We start from the raw sequence: 14,611 nt of genomic DNA, 5'->3' as shown, positions 1-14,611 counted from the left end.
CCCCCGCTCACCACAACTAGAGAAAGCCTGCGCACAGCAACAAAGACCCAACGCAGCCAAAAAAAATAATAAAATAAAACAGCTTTAGAAAAAAAAAAGTTCAATAGGCTCAGATTTCGAGGTCTAGTCAATCCAGTCTGTTCCATGCTCCCTCCAGCAGAAATAAAACTCAAAAGTAATCTTTCATGTTAAATTTGGGGTTTTCATAATAAATATTAGTAAAAACACACTTGAACATTGTACCATTTAGTTTCATGATGAATTCTGCCATATTTATGGTTCAAATGGGTTTCCCTGTTTTAACACATGAAATCTTCAGGAAATAAATACCTTCTGACCATGTGACTGACTGAAATACCTTCTGACAGTATTTGTGACTACTGTCCAAAAAACAATTAGGGCCTAAGTTCACAATTACCTATAGTTTTTTTTTTTTTTTTACTTTTTCCATTTACATCATTTCACTATTTACCTATGACCTAAAAGTCTTTAAAGTCTGCTATCTGCAGTCATTTTCAAAAAAATTCACTTACGACTGCTGACTTAAGTGAGGCCTGAGGATTAATCATGGATTAAATGAACTGAACTGGGTAGACATGTAAACATGTCTAGGATTGAGAGAAAAACCACAGAAATAAATGTTCAAAGACTTCATTTATAAAAGAGAAAAAGGAAAATAATACAGGCATATAAAATGGTGTTCTTCAGGAAATGAGTGCATATGTATATGACAAACAACTCTAGATAATAAGAGGAAACAGCTATTAAAAGTTTAAGAGGGGCTTCCCTGGTGGCGCAGTGGTTGAGAATCTGCCTGCCAATGCAGGGGACACGGGTTCAAGCCCTGGTCCGGGAAGATCCCACATGCCACGGAGCAACTAAGCCCGTGTGCCACAACAACAGAGCCTGCGTGTCTGGAGCCTGTGCTCCGCTACAAGAGAGGCCGTGATAGTGAGAGGCCCGCGCACCGCGATGAAGAGTGGCTCCCGCTTGCTGCAACTAGAGAAAGCCCTCGCACAGAAACGAAGACCCAACACAGCCAAAAATAAATAAATAAATTAATTAATTTTAAAAAAAAAAGTTTAAGAAAACATTTCCTAAAAATAAACCTCAATCACAAATTTAAGAGTATTTTAAGCCAAACATGCTAAGACTGGGAAAATTAAGAGCTAGATCACAACTGGACAAACCCTTGTTAACAGGGAAAAATGACACTTTGCAGTCAAGCCTGAAATCACTATTAATCAAAAAGGACAGATGATTATATAAATGTTCAGAATAAAAATACAAAACGTACCAAAATTAGAGACCTGAAAGAGTCAGGAGGTGTGTACAAGAAGCCATAACAGCCAGAGATTTATAATCTTATTATGTCTAAACATTACTAGAAAATAACATAAACCAAAGACCGTGCATTTGAATAGTTTGTGCTATAAGACAGTCAATCACTCAAACTGATGCCTCTTTAACTGGGAGTGTGTGTGCTCTGGGATGTGGGTGCCCCCTGGACTAGGCAAAGCTCCTCCTCTTGAAGCATTCATTTTACTTGAAGAATTAAAACACATGTGGATATACTATGAAGAATGCCAAATGTGCATGACAAAATATTAGATTTCAAACAAAAATCTCTTGTTTTCTTTGGCCAGTATGGTGATGTTAGCTGTTAGAGATATGGTGGTGGGAAATTCTTAAGTGCAGCTTCAGATATAGTTTAAAGAGGGCAATAGCTTGTTTTAGGAGTCAAGATACATAAAAATGAGCACATTAAAATGTGTATTTGCTTGCTTATCTCAAGTAACCCAGCATTTCTCAATCATGATCAAACCCCTAAGAGTCCCCAAAAGTGCTCCCCCAAAAGTACTTTAAATTGAAATACTTACTTAGGAAACCAATTTAATCCCAGGTGCTCTGTCTTGGAATATAATATTCTTTCCACCATGTCATAAAGTGGTCTCCAAGGTAACTCCAAGTCATCTCTTGAAAGAAGTTCCTTTTTCCTAATCAAAGAAAGAGTAAATACATGTGTGTATGCTTGCTCAGGGTGTGTATACTACACATACTACACAGGGAGAACAGTTGTTAAATGTTGCTGTCATCACAGTGGGTTTTGCCTTTCCCCATCCTCAGCCACTCACTGGCAAGACATGGTAGGAGGAAGAACAATGCACCGGACTTTTGCTGCTGTCCAAACCTCAAGGGGCACCAGGTAAAAAGAGGCATTAAAATTTGTGCCACCATTACTGTAGATGAGTTTCATACTTTCCCACACTATCTATGGAGTACTTAATGTTTCCCGAATTGTGCTGGGTGCCTGGGATAAGCAAAAGAATAAATGATCCCTGTCTTCTCAAGGATCTTACAATCTACATAAGGGAAGGTAATTAGTATAAATGAAACAATCAGACAATATATAGTTCAATATGTGCTAGAGAAGAGAAGGCTTCATGGAGGAAAAGGAATCTTAATTAAAAGGTTAATTAACACATGTGGTTTAAACTTATGATAAAGTTTTCTGCAATCTTTTTCCAAAATGGTAATTTGGGACTTGATCTTCCTACCAAAGAACACTTAGCTCTCCTCATTCCCTAAAACCTTGAAGAAAAACAAAAAATCTTAGCAGAAATCACAGGAAATTGACTTACTTTAACAAGTTGATTAAGAGACGTGCAAATCCCTGCATCATGCTGATTTCCAGTTTTGGAATTGATACCAGCTCATATAATAATTTGATAAAAAGAACATGATCTTCTTTGCTAAATTTTCTCCCATAAAGTCGAATATATCTGTAAGAGAAAAATCGATACAGCCTTTAAAAATAGATATGGTGACACATTCATGTTCATTGCAGCATTATTCACATAGCCAAAGTGTGGAAGTAACATAAATGTCCACCAACAGACGAATGGATAAAGAAAATGTTTTATATATATATATATATATATATATATATATATACACACATACACATACACACACACACACACACACACGTATATATATATACACAATGGAATATTATTCAGCCTTTAAGAAGAAAGCTGTCATATGCTAAAACACAGATGGACCTTGAGGACATTATGCTAAGTGAAATAAGACAATCAAAAAAAGTCAAATCCTGCATGATTCCACTTATATGCAGTATCTAAAGTAATCAAACTCATAGAAACAGAAAGTACAATGGTGGTTGCCAGGGGCTGGGAAGGCAGACAGGGAGCTATTGTTCAATGGGTATAGGGTTTCAGTCATACAAGATGAAAAATTCTAGAGATCTGTTGTACAACAATGTACGCACAGTTAACAATACCATACTGTACACTTAAAAATTGTTAAGAGGGTAAATTTAAGAGTTTGTCACAATAAAAAAAAAAATGTATTGTTACACTTTAATTTCAAAATTCTTTGATGTCAAACATTTTATCACACTGCACACTCATCACTGTTCAGGAAAGACTTACTCTATATTTTAATTAAGAGATTACCAAATAAGTATTTTATTGACAAAAAACTTATAATTCAGTTATAATAACTGAATTCACATCAACATTTAATGACCAATTATAACACTGCTGTTTTATTTTTGCATGGTTTTAACTGGCCTTTGGACACAGTAACCTGAAAAGAATCCCTCTGCACCCTTTCCTTTATTAAGCAAGTGCTCATTCAGAACAACAATCTACCTAATGACTTGCTAAAACTACTTAAAAACATCATATCACAACATTATAAAACAGAACAAAAGAGTACAGACATAGAAGTTTACTGTTTTAACCACAAGAATCTTCGATGAACGCTTACTGAGAATCCTGAAACAATACAGCGTTACCTAACTTGTACTATTTGTTTCTAGGGATTAACTCATAACTATAATAAAATTATGTTGCTACCAACATAATTGTATGTTGCACTTACTCTCCCTTGTGGCTAAGAGACTTCCGTGGAAAAATTGAAGAAACACTGCTCTAAGCAACTGAAATAATTTACCTACAAGCCTTTTTACTGTAGTATAAATTGTGTAAACATTAGAGACATAAAATTCATAGAGTCCAAAATTTAATACTATGAAAAGAAGAGACCAACCCAGGGATTCTTAGAGGAGCTAGAACTGCTAACAAAACTAGAGATTTTAGGGGGATTACTCAGAAACCTATTTGCCCTGTCAACAGCAAATAGTTCTTGCCAACCAGAAAGTGATTCCTGCCTCAGCATTTCTCAAAACGCAGACCAAGAAGACTTCTTCTGAAGAGCACAGAAAATACTAAAAGAAGAAAATTAATAACTGGTCTTCATTAAAATCAGGAACTTCTATTCACAATAAAACACCATTAAAAATAAAAAAGCCCAGTCAGCTACTTGGAATACATATCACCATCTGACAAAGTACTCACCCAAACTACTTAAGAACTCCTTCAAATCAATAATAAACACAACCAAATAAAAAATGGGCAAAAGACTCAGGAAGGCACTTCTCAAAAGACAACATCCAGATGACTGATAAGCATATGAAAAGACACTCAACACCATTGCTCATCAGTAAAAGCAAATTAAAACCACAATAGGGGACGGGAACCAAGACGGTGGAGTACAAGGAGGAGCTCTCACTCCCTCTTGTGAGAACACCAGAATCACAACTAGCTGCTGGACAATCATTGACAGGAAGACACTGGAACTCACCAAAAAAGATACCCCACATCCAAAGACAAAGAAGAAGCCACAATGAGATGGTAGGAGGGGCGCAATCACAGTAAAATGAAATCCCATAACTGCTGGGTGGGTGATTCACAGACTGCAGAACACTTATACCACAGAAGTCGACCCACTGGAGTGAAGGTTCTGAGCCCCACGTCAGGCTTCCCAACCTGGGGGTCCAGCAACAGGAGGAGGAATTCCTAGACAATCAGACTTTCAAGCCTAGTGGTATTTGATTGCAGGACTTCGACAGGACTGGGGGAAACAGACTCAACTCTTGGAGGGCACACACAAAGTAGTGTGTGCATCGGGACCCAAGGGAAGGAGAAGTGACCATAGGGGAGACCGAACCAGACCTACCTGCTAGTGCTGGAGGGTCTCCTGCAGAGGCGGGGGGCGGCTGTGGCTCACCATGGGGACAAGGACACTGGCAGCAGAAGTTCTGGGAAGTACTCCTTGCCTTGAGCCCTCCCAGAGTCTGCCATTAGCCCCACCAAAGAGCCCAGGTAGGCTCCAGTGTTGGGTTGCCTCAGGCCAAACAACCAACAGGGAGGGAACCCAGCCCCACCCATCAGCAGTCAATCGGATTAAAGTTTTACTGAGCTCTGCCCACCAGAGCAACAGTCAGCTCTACCCACCACCAGCCCCTCCCATCAGGAAACTTACACAAGCCTCTTAGATAGCCTCATCCACCACAGGGCAGACAGCAGAAGCAAGAACTACAATCCTGCAGCCTGTGGAACAAAAACCACATTCACAGAAAGATAGACAAGATGAAAAGGCAGAGGGCTATGTACCAGATAAAGGAACAAGATAAAAAAAACCCAAAAAACTAAATGAACTGGAGATAGGCAACATTTCAGAAAAAGAATTCAGGATAATGATAGCGAAGATGATCCAGGACCTCGGAAAAAGAGTGGAGGCAAAGATCGAGAAGATGCAAGAAACGTTTAACAAAGACCTAGAAGAATTAAAGAACAAACAAACAGAGATGAACAAGACAATAACTGAAATGAAAACTACACTAGAAGGAATCAATAGCAGAATAACTGAGGCAAAACGATAAGTGACCTGGAAGACAGAATGGTGGAATTCACTGCTGCAGAACAGAATAAAGAAAAAAGAATGAAAAGAAATGAAGACAGCCTAAGAGACCTCTGGGACAACATTAAATGCAACAACATTCACATTATAGGGGTCCCAGAAGGAGAAGAGAGAGAGAAAGGACCAGAAAAAATATTTGAAGAGATTATAGTCGAAAACTTCACTAGCATGGGAAAGGAAATAGCCACCCAAGTCCAGGAAGCGCAGAGAGTCCCATACAGGATAAACCCAAGGAGAAACACGCCGAGACACATAGTAATCAAGTTGACAAAAATTAAAGACACAGAAAAATTATTGAAAGCAGCAAGGGAAAAACGACAAATAACATACAAGGGAACTCACATAAGGTTAACAGCTGATTTCTCAGCAGAAACTCTACAAGCCAGAAGGGAGTGGCCGGATATACTTAAAGTGATGAAAGGGAAGAACCTACAACCAACATTACTCTACCCGGCAAGGACCTCATTCAGATTCGATGGAGAAATCAAGAGCTTTACAGACAAGCAAAAGCTAAGAGAATTCAGCACCACCAAAACAGCTCTACAACAAATGCTAAAGGAACTTCTCTAAGTGAGAAACACAAGAGAAGAAAAGGACCTACAAAAACAAACCCAAAACAATTAACAAAATGGTCACAGGAACATACATATCGATAATTACCTTAAACTTGAATGGATTAAATGCTCCAACCAAAAGACACAGGCTTGCTGAATGGATACAAAAACAAGACCCATACATATGCTATCTACAAGAGACCCACTTCAGACCTAGGGACACATACAGACTGAAAGTGAGGGGATGGAAAAAGATATTCCATGCAAATAGAAATCAAAAGAAAGCTGGAGTAGCAATACTCATATCAGATAAAATAGACTTTAAAATAAAGAATGTTACAAGAGACAAGGAAGGACACTACATAATGATCAAGGGATCAATCCAAGAAGAAGATATAACAATTATAAATATATATGCACCCAACATAGGAGCACCTTAATACATAAGGCAACTGCTAACAGCTATAAAAGAGGAAATCAACAGTAACACAATAATAGTGGGGAACTTTAACACCTCACTTACACCAATGGACAGATCATCCAAAATGAAAATAAAGAAAGAAACAGAAGCTTTAAATGACACAATAGACCAGATAGATTTAATGAATATTTATAGGACATTTCATCCCAAAACAGCAGATTACACTTTCTTCTCAAGTGCGCACAGAACATTCTCCAGGATAGATCACATCTTGGGTCACAAATCAAGTCTCAGTAAACTTAAGAAAACTGAAATCATATCAATCATCTTTTCGACCACAATGCTATGAGATTAGAAATCAATTACAGGGGAAAAAACGAAAAAAACACAAACACATGCAGGCTAAACAATACGTTACTACATAACCAAGAGATCACTGAAGAAATCAAAGAGGAAATCAAAAAATAGCTAGGCAGAAGTAACAATGAAAACACGATGATCCAAAACCTATGGGATGCAGCAAAAGCAGTAATAAGAGGGAAGTTTATAGCTATACGAGCCTACCTCAAGAAACAAGAAAAATCTCAATTAAACAATCTAACCTTACACCTAAAGGAACTAGAGAAAGAAGAACAAACAAAACCCAAAGTTAGCAGAAGGAAAGAAATCATAAAGATCAGAGCAGAAATAAATGAAATAGAAACAAAGAAAACAATAGCAAATATCAATAAAACTAAACGCTGGTTCTTTGAGAAGATAAACAAAATTGATTAACCATTAGCCAGACTCATCAAGAAAAAGAGGGAGAGGACTCAAATCAATAAAATTAGAAATGAAACAGGAGAAGTTACAACAGACACCGCAGAAATACAAAGCATCCTAAGAGACTACTACAAGCAACTCTATGCCAATAAAATGGACAACCTGGAAGAAATGGACAAATTCTTAGAAAGGTATAACCTTCCAAGACGGAACCAGATAGAATTAGAAAATATGAACAGAACAATCACAAGTAATGAAATTGAAACTGTGATCAAAAATCTTCCAAAAAAAACCACTCCAGGACCAGACGGCTTCACAGGTGAATTCTATCAAACATTTAGAGAAGAGCTAACACCCATCCTTCTCAAACTCTTCCAAAAAATTGCAGAGGAAGGAAAACTCCCAAACTCATTCTCTGAGGCCACCATCACCCTGATACAAAATCATACAAAGATACTGCAAAAAAAGAAAATTACAGACCAATATCACTGATGAATATAGATGCAAATATCCTCAACAAAATACTAGCAAACAGAATCCAACAACACATTAAAAGGATCAAACACCATGATCAAGTGGGATTTATCCCAGGGATGCAAGGATTCTTCAATATACGCAAATCAATCAATGTGATACACCATATTAACAAATTGAAGAAGAAAAACCATATGATCATCTCAATAGATGCAGAAAAAGCTTTTGACAAAATTCAACACCCATTTATGATAAAAACTCTCCAGAAAGTGGGCATAGAGGGAAACTACCTCAACATAATAAAGCCCATATACGACAAACCCACAGCAAACATCATTCTCAATGGTGAAAAACTGAAATCATTTCCTCTAAGATCAGGAACAGACAAGGATGTCCACTCTCACCACTATTATTCAACATAGTTTTGGAAGTCCTAGCCACGGCACTCAGAGAAGAAAAAGAAAGAAAAGGAATACAAATTGGAAAAGAAGAAGTAAAACTGTCACTGTTTGCAGATGACATGATACTATACATAGAGAATCCTAAAGATGCCATCAGAAAACAACTAGAGCTAATCAATGAATTTTGTAAAGTTGCAGGATACAAAATTAATGCACAGAAATCTCTTGCATTCTTATACACTAATGATGAAAAATCTGAAAGAGAAATTAAGGAAACACTCCCTTTTACCATTGCAACAAAAAGAATAAAATACCTAGGAATAAACCTACCTAGGGAGACAAAAGACCTGTATGCAGAAAACTATAAGACACTGCTGAAAGATATTAAAGATGATACCAACAGATGGAGAGATATACCATGTTCTTGGATTGGAAGAATCAATACTGTGAAAATGACTATACTACCCAAAGCAATCTACAGATTCAATGCAATCCCTATCAAATTACCAATGGCATTTTTTACAGGACTAGAACAAAAAATCTTAAAATTTGTATGGAGACACAAAGAACCCGAATAGCCAAAGCAGTCTTGAGGGAAAAAAACGGAGCTGGAGCAATCAGACTCCCTGACTTCAGACTATACTACAAAGTTACACTAATCAAGACAATATGGTACTGGCACAAAAACAGAAACATAAATCAATGGAACAAGATAGAAAGCCCAGAGATATACCCACGTACCTATGGTCAACTAATCTATGACAAAGGAGGCAAGGATATACAATGGAGAAAAGACAGCCTCTTCAATAAGCGGTGCTGGGGAAACTGGACAGCTACATGTAAAAGAATGAAATTATAACACTCCCTAACACCATACACAAAAATATACTCAAAATGGATTAGAGACCTAAATGTAAGACCAGACACTATAAAACTCTTAGAGGAAAATATAGGAAGAACACTCCATGAGATAAATCACAGCAAGATCTTTTTTGATACACCTCCTAGAGTAATCGAAATAAAAACAAAAATAAACAAATGGGACCTAATGAAACGTAAAAGCTTTTGCACAGCTAAGGAAACCATAAACAAGACGAAAAGACAACCCTCAGAATGAGAGAAAATATTTGCAAACGAATCAACGGACAAAGAATTAATCTCCAAAATATATAAACAGCTCATGCAGCTCAATATTAGAAAAACAAACAACCCAATCCAAAAATGGGCAGAAGACCTAAATAGACATTTCTCCAAAGAAGACATATAGATGTCCAAGAAGCACATCAAAAGCTGCTCAACATCACTAATTATTAGAGAAATGCAAATCAAAACTACAATGAGGTATCACCTCACACCAATTAGAATGGGCATCGTCAGAAAATCTACAAACAACAAATGCTGGAGAGGGTGTGGAGAAAAGGGAACCCTCTTGCACTGTTGGTGGGAATGTAAATGGATACAGCCACTATGGAGAACAGTATGGAGGTTCCTTAAAAAACTAAAAATAGAATTACCATATGATCCAGGAATCCCACTACTGGGCATAGACCCAAAGAAAACCATAATTCAAAACGACACATGCACCCCAATGTTCATTGCAGCACTATTTTCAATAGCCAGGTCATGGAAGCAACCTAAATGCCCACTGACATACAAATGGATAAAGAAGCTATGGTACATATATACAATGGAATATTACTCGGCCATAAAAAGGAACGAAATTGGGTCATTTGTTGAGACATGGATGGATCTAGAGACTGTCATCCAGAGTGAAGTAAGTCAGAAAGAGAAAAACAAATATCGTATATTAAGGCATGTATGTGGAAACTAGAAAAATGGTACAGATGAACCAGTATGCAGGGCAGAAGTTGAGACACAGATGTAGAGAACAAACGTATGGACACCAAGGGGGGAAAGCCGCAGTGGGGTGGGGATGATGGTGTGATGAGTTGGGCGATTGGGATTGACATGTATACATTGATGTGTATAAAATTGATGCCTAATAGGAACCTACTGTATAAAAAAATAAATTAAATTTAAAAATTAAAAAAAAAAAAAGAAAAAAACAAACCACAATAGGATACCACTTCATACCACCAGACTGGCTAAAATTAAAAAGCCCAACAATACCTAGTTTTGGTGAGAACGTGGAGGAACCAGACCTTTCATATGCTACTGATGGGTGTATAAAGTGGTATAGCCACTCTGGAAAAACTGCTTGACATTACCTAGTAAATGTCTATTAGACATTAGACTGTTTAAAATGCACATTCCTAGGCTCTATCTTAAATCTAGTCCATCGAAAATACTGGGAGTGTTAAATGCAGTAAAGCTGTTTCTTTAAAAAAGAAAGGAAATTTTAAAAAATACTGAGAATGGAGGCTGAGAGTCTCCATTTTACAAAAACAACTCCAGTTTTTTCTATATATTTATGCTCAAAAATTCTACTTTAGACCATATTTAGAGACAGTCCATTCCCTTTTTCCAATTAATCTGCACATTAAATTTTACAACTAAAACTTTGTATTAAAATACTTGAAAACCTTGGGAAGAGTCAGGATTGAACTTTTGAATAGGATATTTTCTTAAACTATCTAGAATATATAGATGACAAGTCATTATGTTCCATCCTCCCACAGGGGAAAAAAAAAACAGTAAAAGATAATACAAAAGCACTTTTCAACTGCTTCCTCCTCACAACCCTACAGTGTACTAATCAAGTGTATTAATCAAATGCTTTAATTTTTTTAAAAAAATGTATTTGTTTATTTATTTATTTTTGGCTGCATCGGGTCTTCATTGCTGCGCGCAGGCTTTTCTCTAGTTGTGGTGAGTGGGGCCTACTCTTCGTTGCGGTGCATGGGCTTCTCTTGTTGTGGAGCACGGGCTCTAGGCGTGCAGGTTTCAGTAGTTGTGGCACATGGGCTCAGTAGTTGTGGCACATGGGCTCAGTAGTTGTGGCACACGGGCTTAGTTGCTCCGCAGCATGTGGGATCTTCCGGGGGCTCGAACCCGTGTCCCCTGCATTGGCAGGTGGATTCTTAACCACTGCGCCACCAGGGAAGTCCCAAATGCTTTAACTTTTAATCTCAAGTAATGAAAGACAGTGGCATGCCAGCAACAGCAATTATTTAACGAAATGTACAATGCTGTCAAGGTTTTTTCTACTATATATCCTGAAGATAAGTTTACTAAATATCAAAGGAAATTTAAGTAAAGTATAAAATTATACAGCACTATTGGAATGAACTAAGAATTGGAGCTTGGCTAGAGGCTAAAAATATTGGTTTTCAATACAAGTATAGTCATTCATCGGTTATTTTTCTTCAAGGCAGTCACTGGGTTTCTAAGGTTCTATATCCATCAGTAAAGTAAAATTAACATCATTTCAGAGCAACATTAAGACTATTTGTTATTATAAAACATATACAACATTTGCAATGAAATTTAACCTTAAGTGTTTTATTTTGAGTAGTCCTAATTACAAGGCAAAAAAATGAAACTTTAGCTTGAAATTTTAAAAACCAGAATTTAAATATTGTCATTGAAAGTACTTAAAAGTATTTATGGATGATTTTTTTCTTCAATCTCACATCTAGCAATATGTCCTAAATAAAAATTCAGAATATCAAAATCAAAATACCAAAAAGCTTTTCAAGAGCACACTTGCAATTAATAAAAATTTCCTGAAAAAACCCTATAAGTCTGATATAAGAGAATGGTTTGTTAAATTGTGGTTTATGCCTTTAGACTACAATGTAGTCATTTAAAATTGTTTTCAAATAATTTTTATGGATGTGAAATGTAATATATAAAAAAATCAGGATATAAAACATTCACAATATGCAACTAAATAAAAAAGAAACAATCATGCATTAAGATTAAAAAATAAACACTATAAAGAGTTACCTCTTTTTTTTCTTTTTTTTTTGGTTTTACAGATTTATTTTCAAAGGGCAAAAAACACTTAAGATAATTTAAGTACAAGTCTAAACAGAGTTACTCTGTCAAAGTCAGCAATGATGCAGAAATGCGTTCTCACTTCCAGACACTCACCAGCATCTTCTGAGTCTTCTCTCAGTGAAGAAAAGGGGTCTGATATTTTATTCACATACCTCCTCCTTATCTGCAATGTAATCTACAATTTCTTGTGGGCACATTAACTTCCCCGCATCTAGATCAGGAATTTCAAACCCAAATTCGTCTTCCATAGCCATGATAATCTCCACTTGGTCCAAACTGTCTAAGCCCAGGTCCTTCATAAAATGGGAATTTACTAAGAGCTTTTGTGGGTCAGTCTTGTCATAGAGTTTCAAGGCGTAAAGAACACGGTCCTTGATTCCCTCTAATGTCAAAGGGGGTATGTCCTTATACTGGTGGCACAGCTGTGTAACTTCGCCTGGAACCTGCGCAAGTACCGAGGCCGGCTGCGGAGCCCCAGGCCTCGTCCGGGCCCCCGAGGGGAACAGGGTGGTGCTGAGCGGCAGGGCCGCGGCCAGCGTGGGGAGCCTGGGCAGCGGCGCGAAGGCTGCGGGCAGTCGGAGGACACAGGTGCAAAGGACACGAGCCGCCATGGCTACGCCGACCCAGGATGCACGGCGCTAAAGTGTTACCTCTTGATGGTCAAACTACTTCATGTTTTTCTATATACCTTTGTTTATTCAAACTCTTCTAAAGTAAACAGGCATTATTTATTATAATTAAAATTAACATGTAAAAACGTTTCGTATCAACCTCTGTTGTATAATGTTTAAAATTAGGTAATCAACATTTCTGCATTTCTACTATTATCTTAATTAAAAAATCTACTAAAGTCCTACTTAAAAGAGCATAGAAGGGATCCCCTGGCGGTCCAGTGGCTAGGACTCTGGTGCTTTCACTGCTGTGACCCGGGTTCAATTCCTGGTGGGGGAACTAAGATCCCACAAGCTGTGCAGCAACCAAAAATATAAAAAATAAAGAGCATAGGAGTCAAGTTGTATGGGTCTCACTAGCCAAAAACGAAACCATGAATCACGATAATTAACTACAATGTATGTTTAAATTCACTAAGTTCATAAAGAATAAAAGGTATCACCATTTTGCAATATCTAACAGATGTAGGACAGTTACTGACATCACAAAAAGAGAAAATCAGGGATTACGCATCTCCGGATAAAATTATACAATACTATTATATAGTCTTGAAAAAGAAAATGAAACTTTATGTCCTTAATAGCAGCAACAAAATCAATTACTGTGTCTTTACCACTTCAATCTGACTTCCACTAAAGGTAATTAGAATTATGTAATTAATAAAGCTGACTTTAAAAGATACAAATAAAAATTGTGAGCTTACAGAAACTATGCCCTCTTTTCAATTTTTTGTGGGACATCTATAAAAACTGGTTGTAAAATAGGCCACAAAGAAAACCTTACTTAATTCTAACATGTGAATATTATACTAGCCAAGTAGTCTGATTATAATAAAATGTAAATTAGAAAATATTAACCAAGTATAATAAAAAGAAACCAAATCATTTAAAAGCATGCATATGGCGATTTCCCTGGTGGCGCAGTGGTTAAGAATCCGCCTGTAGGAGGAGAGCTCTAGCAAGAGGCTTGCTGCAACTAGAGAAAGCCCTCGCACAGAAATGAAGACCCAACACAGCCATAAATAAATAAATTAATTAATTAAATAAACCCAAAAAGTATTAAAAAAAAAAACAAAGAGTGGCCCCCACTTGCCACAACTAGAGAAAGCCCTCGCACAGAAACGAAGACCCAACACAGCCAAAAATAAAAATAAATTAATTAATTAATTAAAAAAAAAAAAAAAGAGTAGAGGCTTCTTCCTTCAACTCTACCATGCTGTTATCCATTGAACTTCCAGTCAGAAGACCTGGGTTTACCTCAGGTTCTGTCACTAACAGTCAAATCTTAAAAAAAAAAAAGGTCAACCCAGAGGATAAACAATGAGTTAAGTGACGGATAATAAAGACAATGTTCCTTCAGTATTTGTACCTAGCCATGCTGGAAATCTGTGGATGGTCCCATAAACCTATACATTTTCTTTTATAAATTTTTTTTAAACCAACTATAAGTTGCATCCTTGAGACTTGAGAGGAAAATATTATTGGGGGGGAGATTATTATTATTTTATCAGGAAAGCAATATATACTTATTTAAATGGTTCAAACAGTACAACAAGCATACAAATTTGAAACTGT

At 37.0% G+C, this 14,611-nt stretch overlaps 1 protein-coding gene and 1 pseudogene across 4 annotated transcripts in view; both read right to left on the bottom strand.

Annotated features, from left to right (window-relative positions):
* The window catches only part of PSME4 (proteasome activator subunit 4), a 97,182-nt gene that overhangs the window by 69,019 nt on the left and 13,552 nt on the right, over window positions 1-14,611 (bottom strand). For all 3 annotated transcript variants that reach the window (XM_082357952.1, XM_082357950.1, XM_082357951.1), the window contains exons 2-3: window positions 2,643-2,783; window positions 1,881-1,997 (exon numbers count right to left, since the gene is read on the bottom strand). In XM_082357952.1, coding sequence (XP_082214078.1) covers window positions 1,881-1,997; window positions 2,643-2,783 — 258 coding nt within the window. The remainder of the gene's footprint in view (window positions 1-1,880; window positions 1,998-2,642; window positions 2,784-14,611) is intronic.
* Window positions 10,388-13,976, bottom strand: LOC309612457 (acyl carrier protein, mitochondrial pseudogene; annotated as a pseudogene). Its single transcript has one exon. The product of its transcript is annotated as an acyl carrier protein, mitochondrial pseudogene (transcript).

This window comes from Balaenoptera borealis, assembly GCF_965194805.1.
Source record: "Balaenoptera borealis genome assembly, chromosome: 15".
Taxonomy (NCBI): domain Eukaryota; kingdom Metazoa; phylum Chordata; class Mammalia; order Artiodactyla; family Balaenopteridae; genus Balaenoptera; species Balaenoptera borealis.
This window is presented reverse-complemented; position numbering and strand designations above follow the sequence as displayed.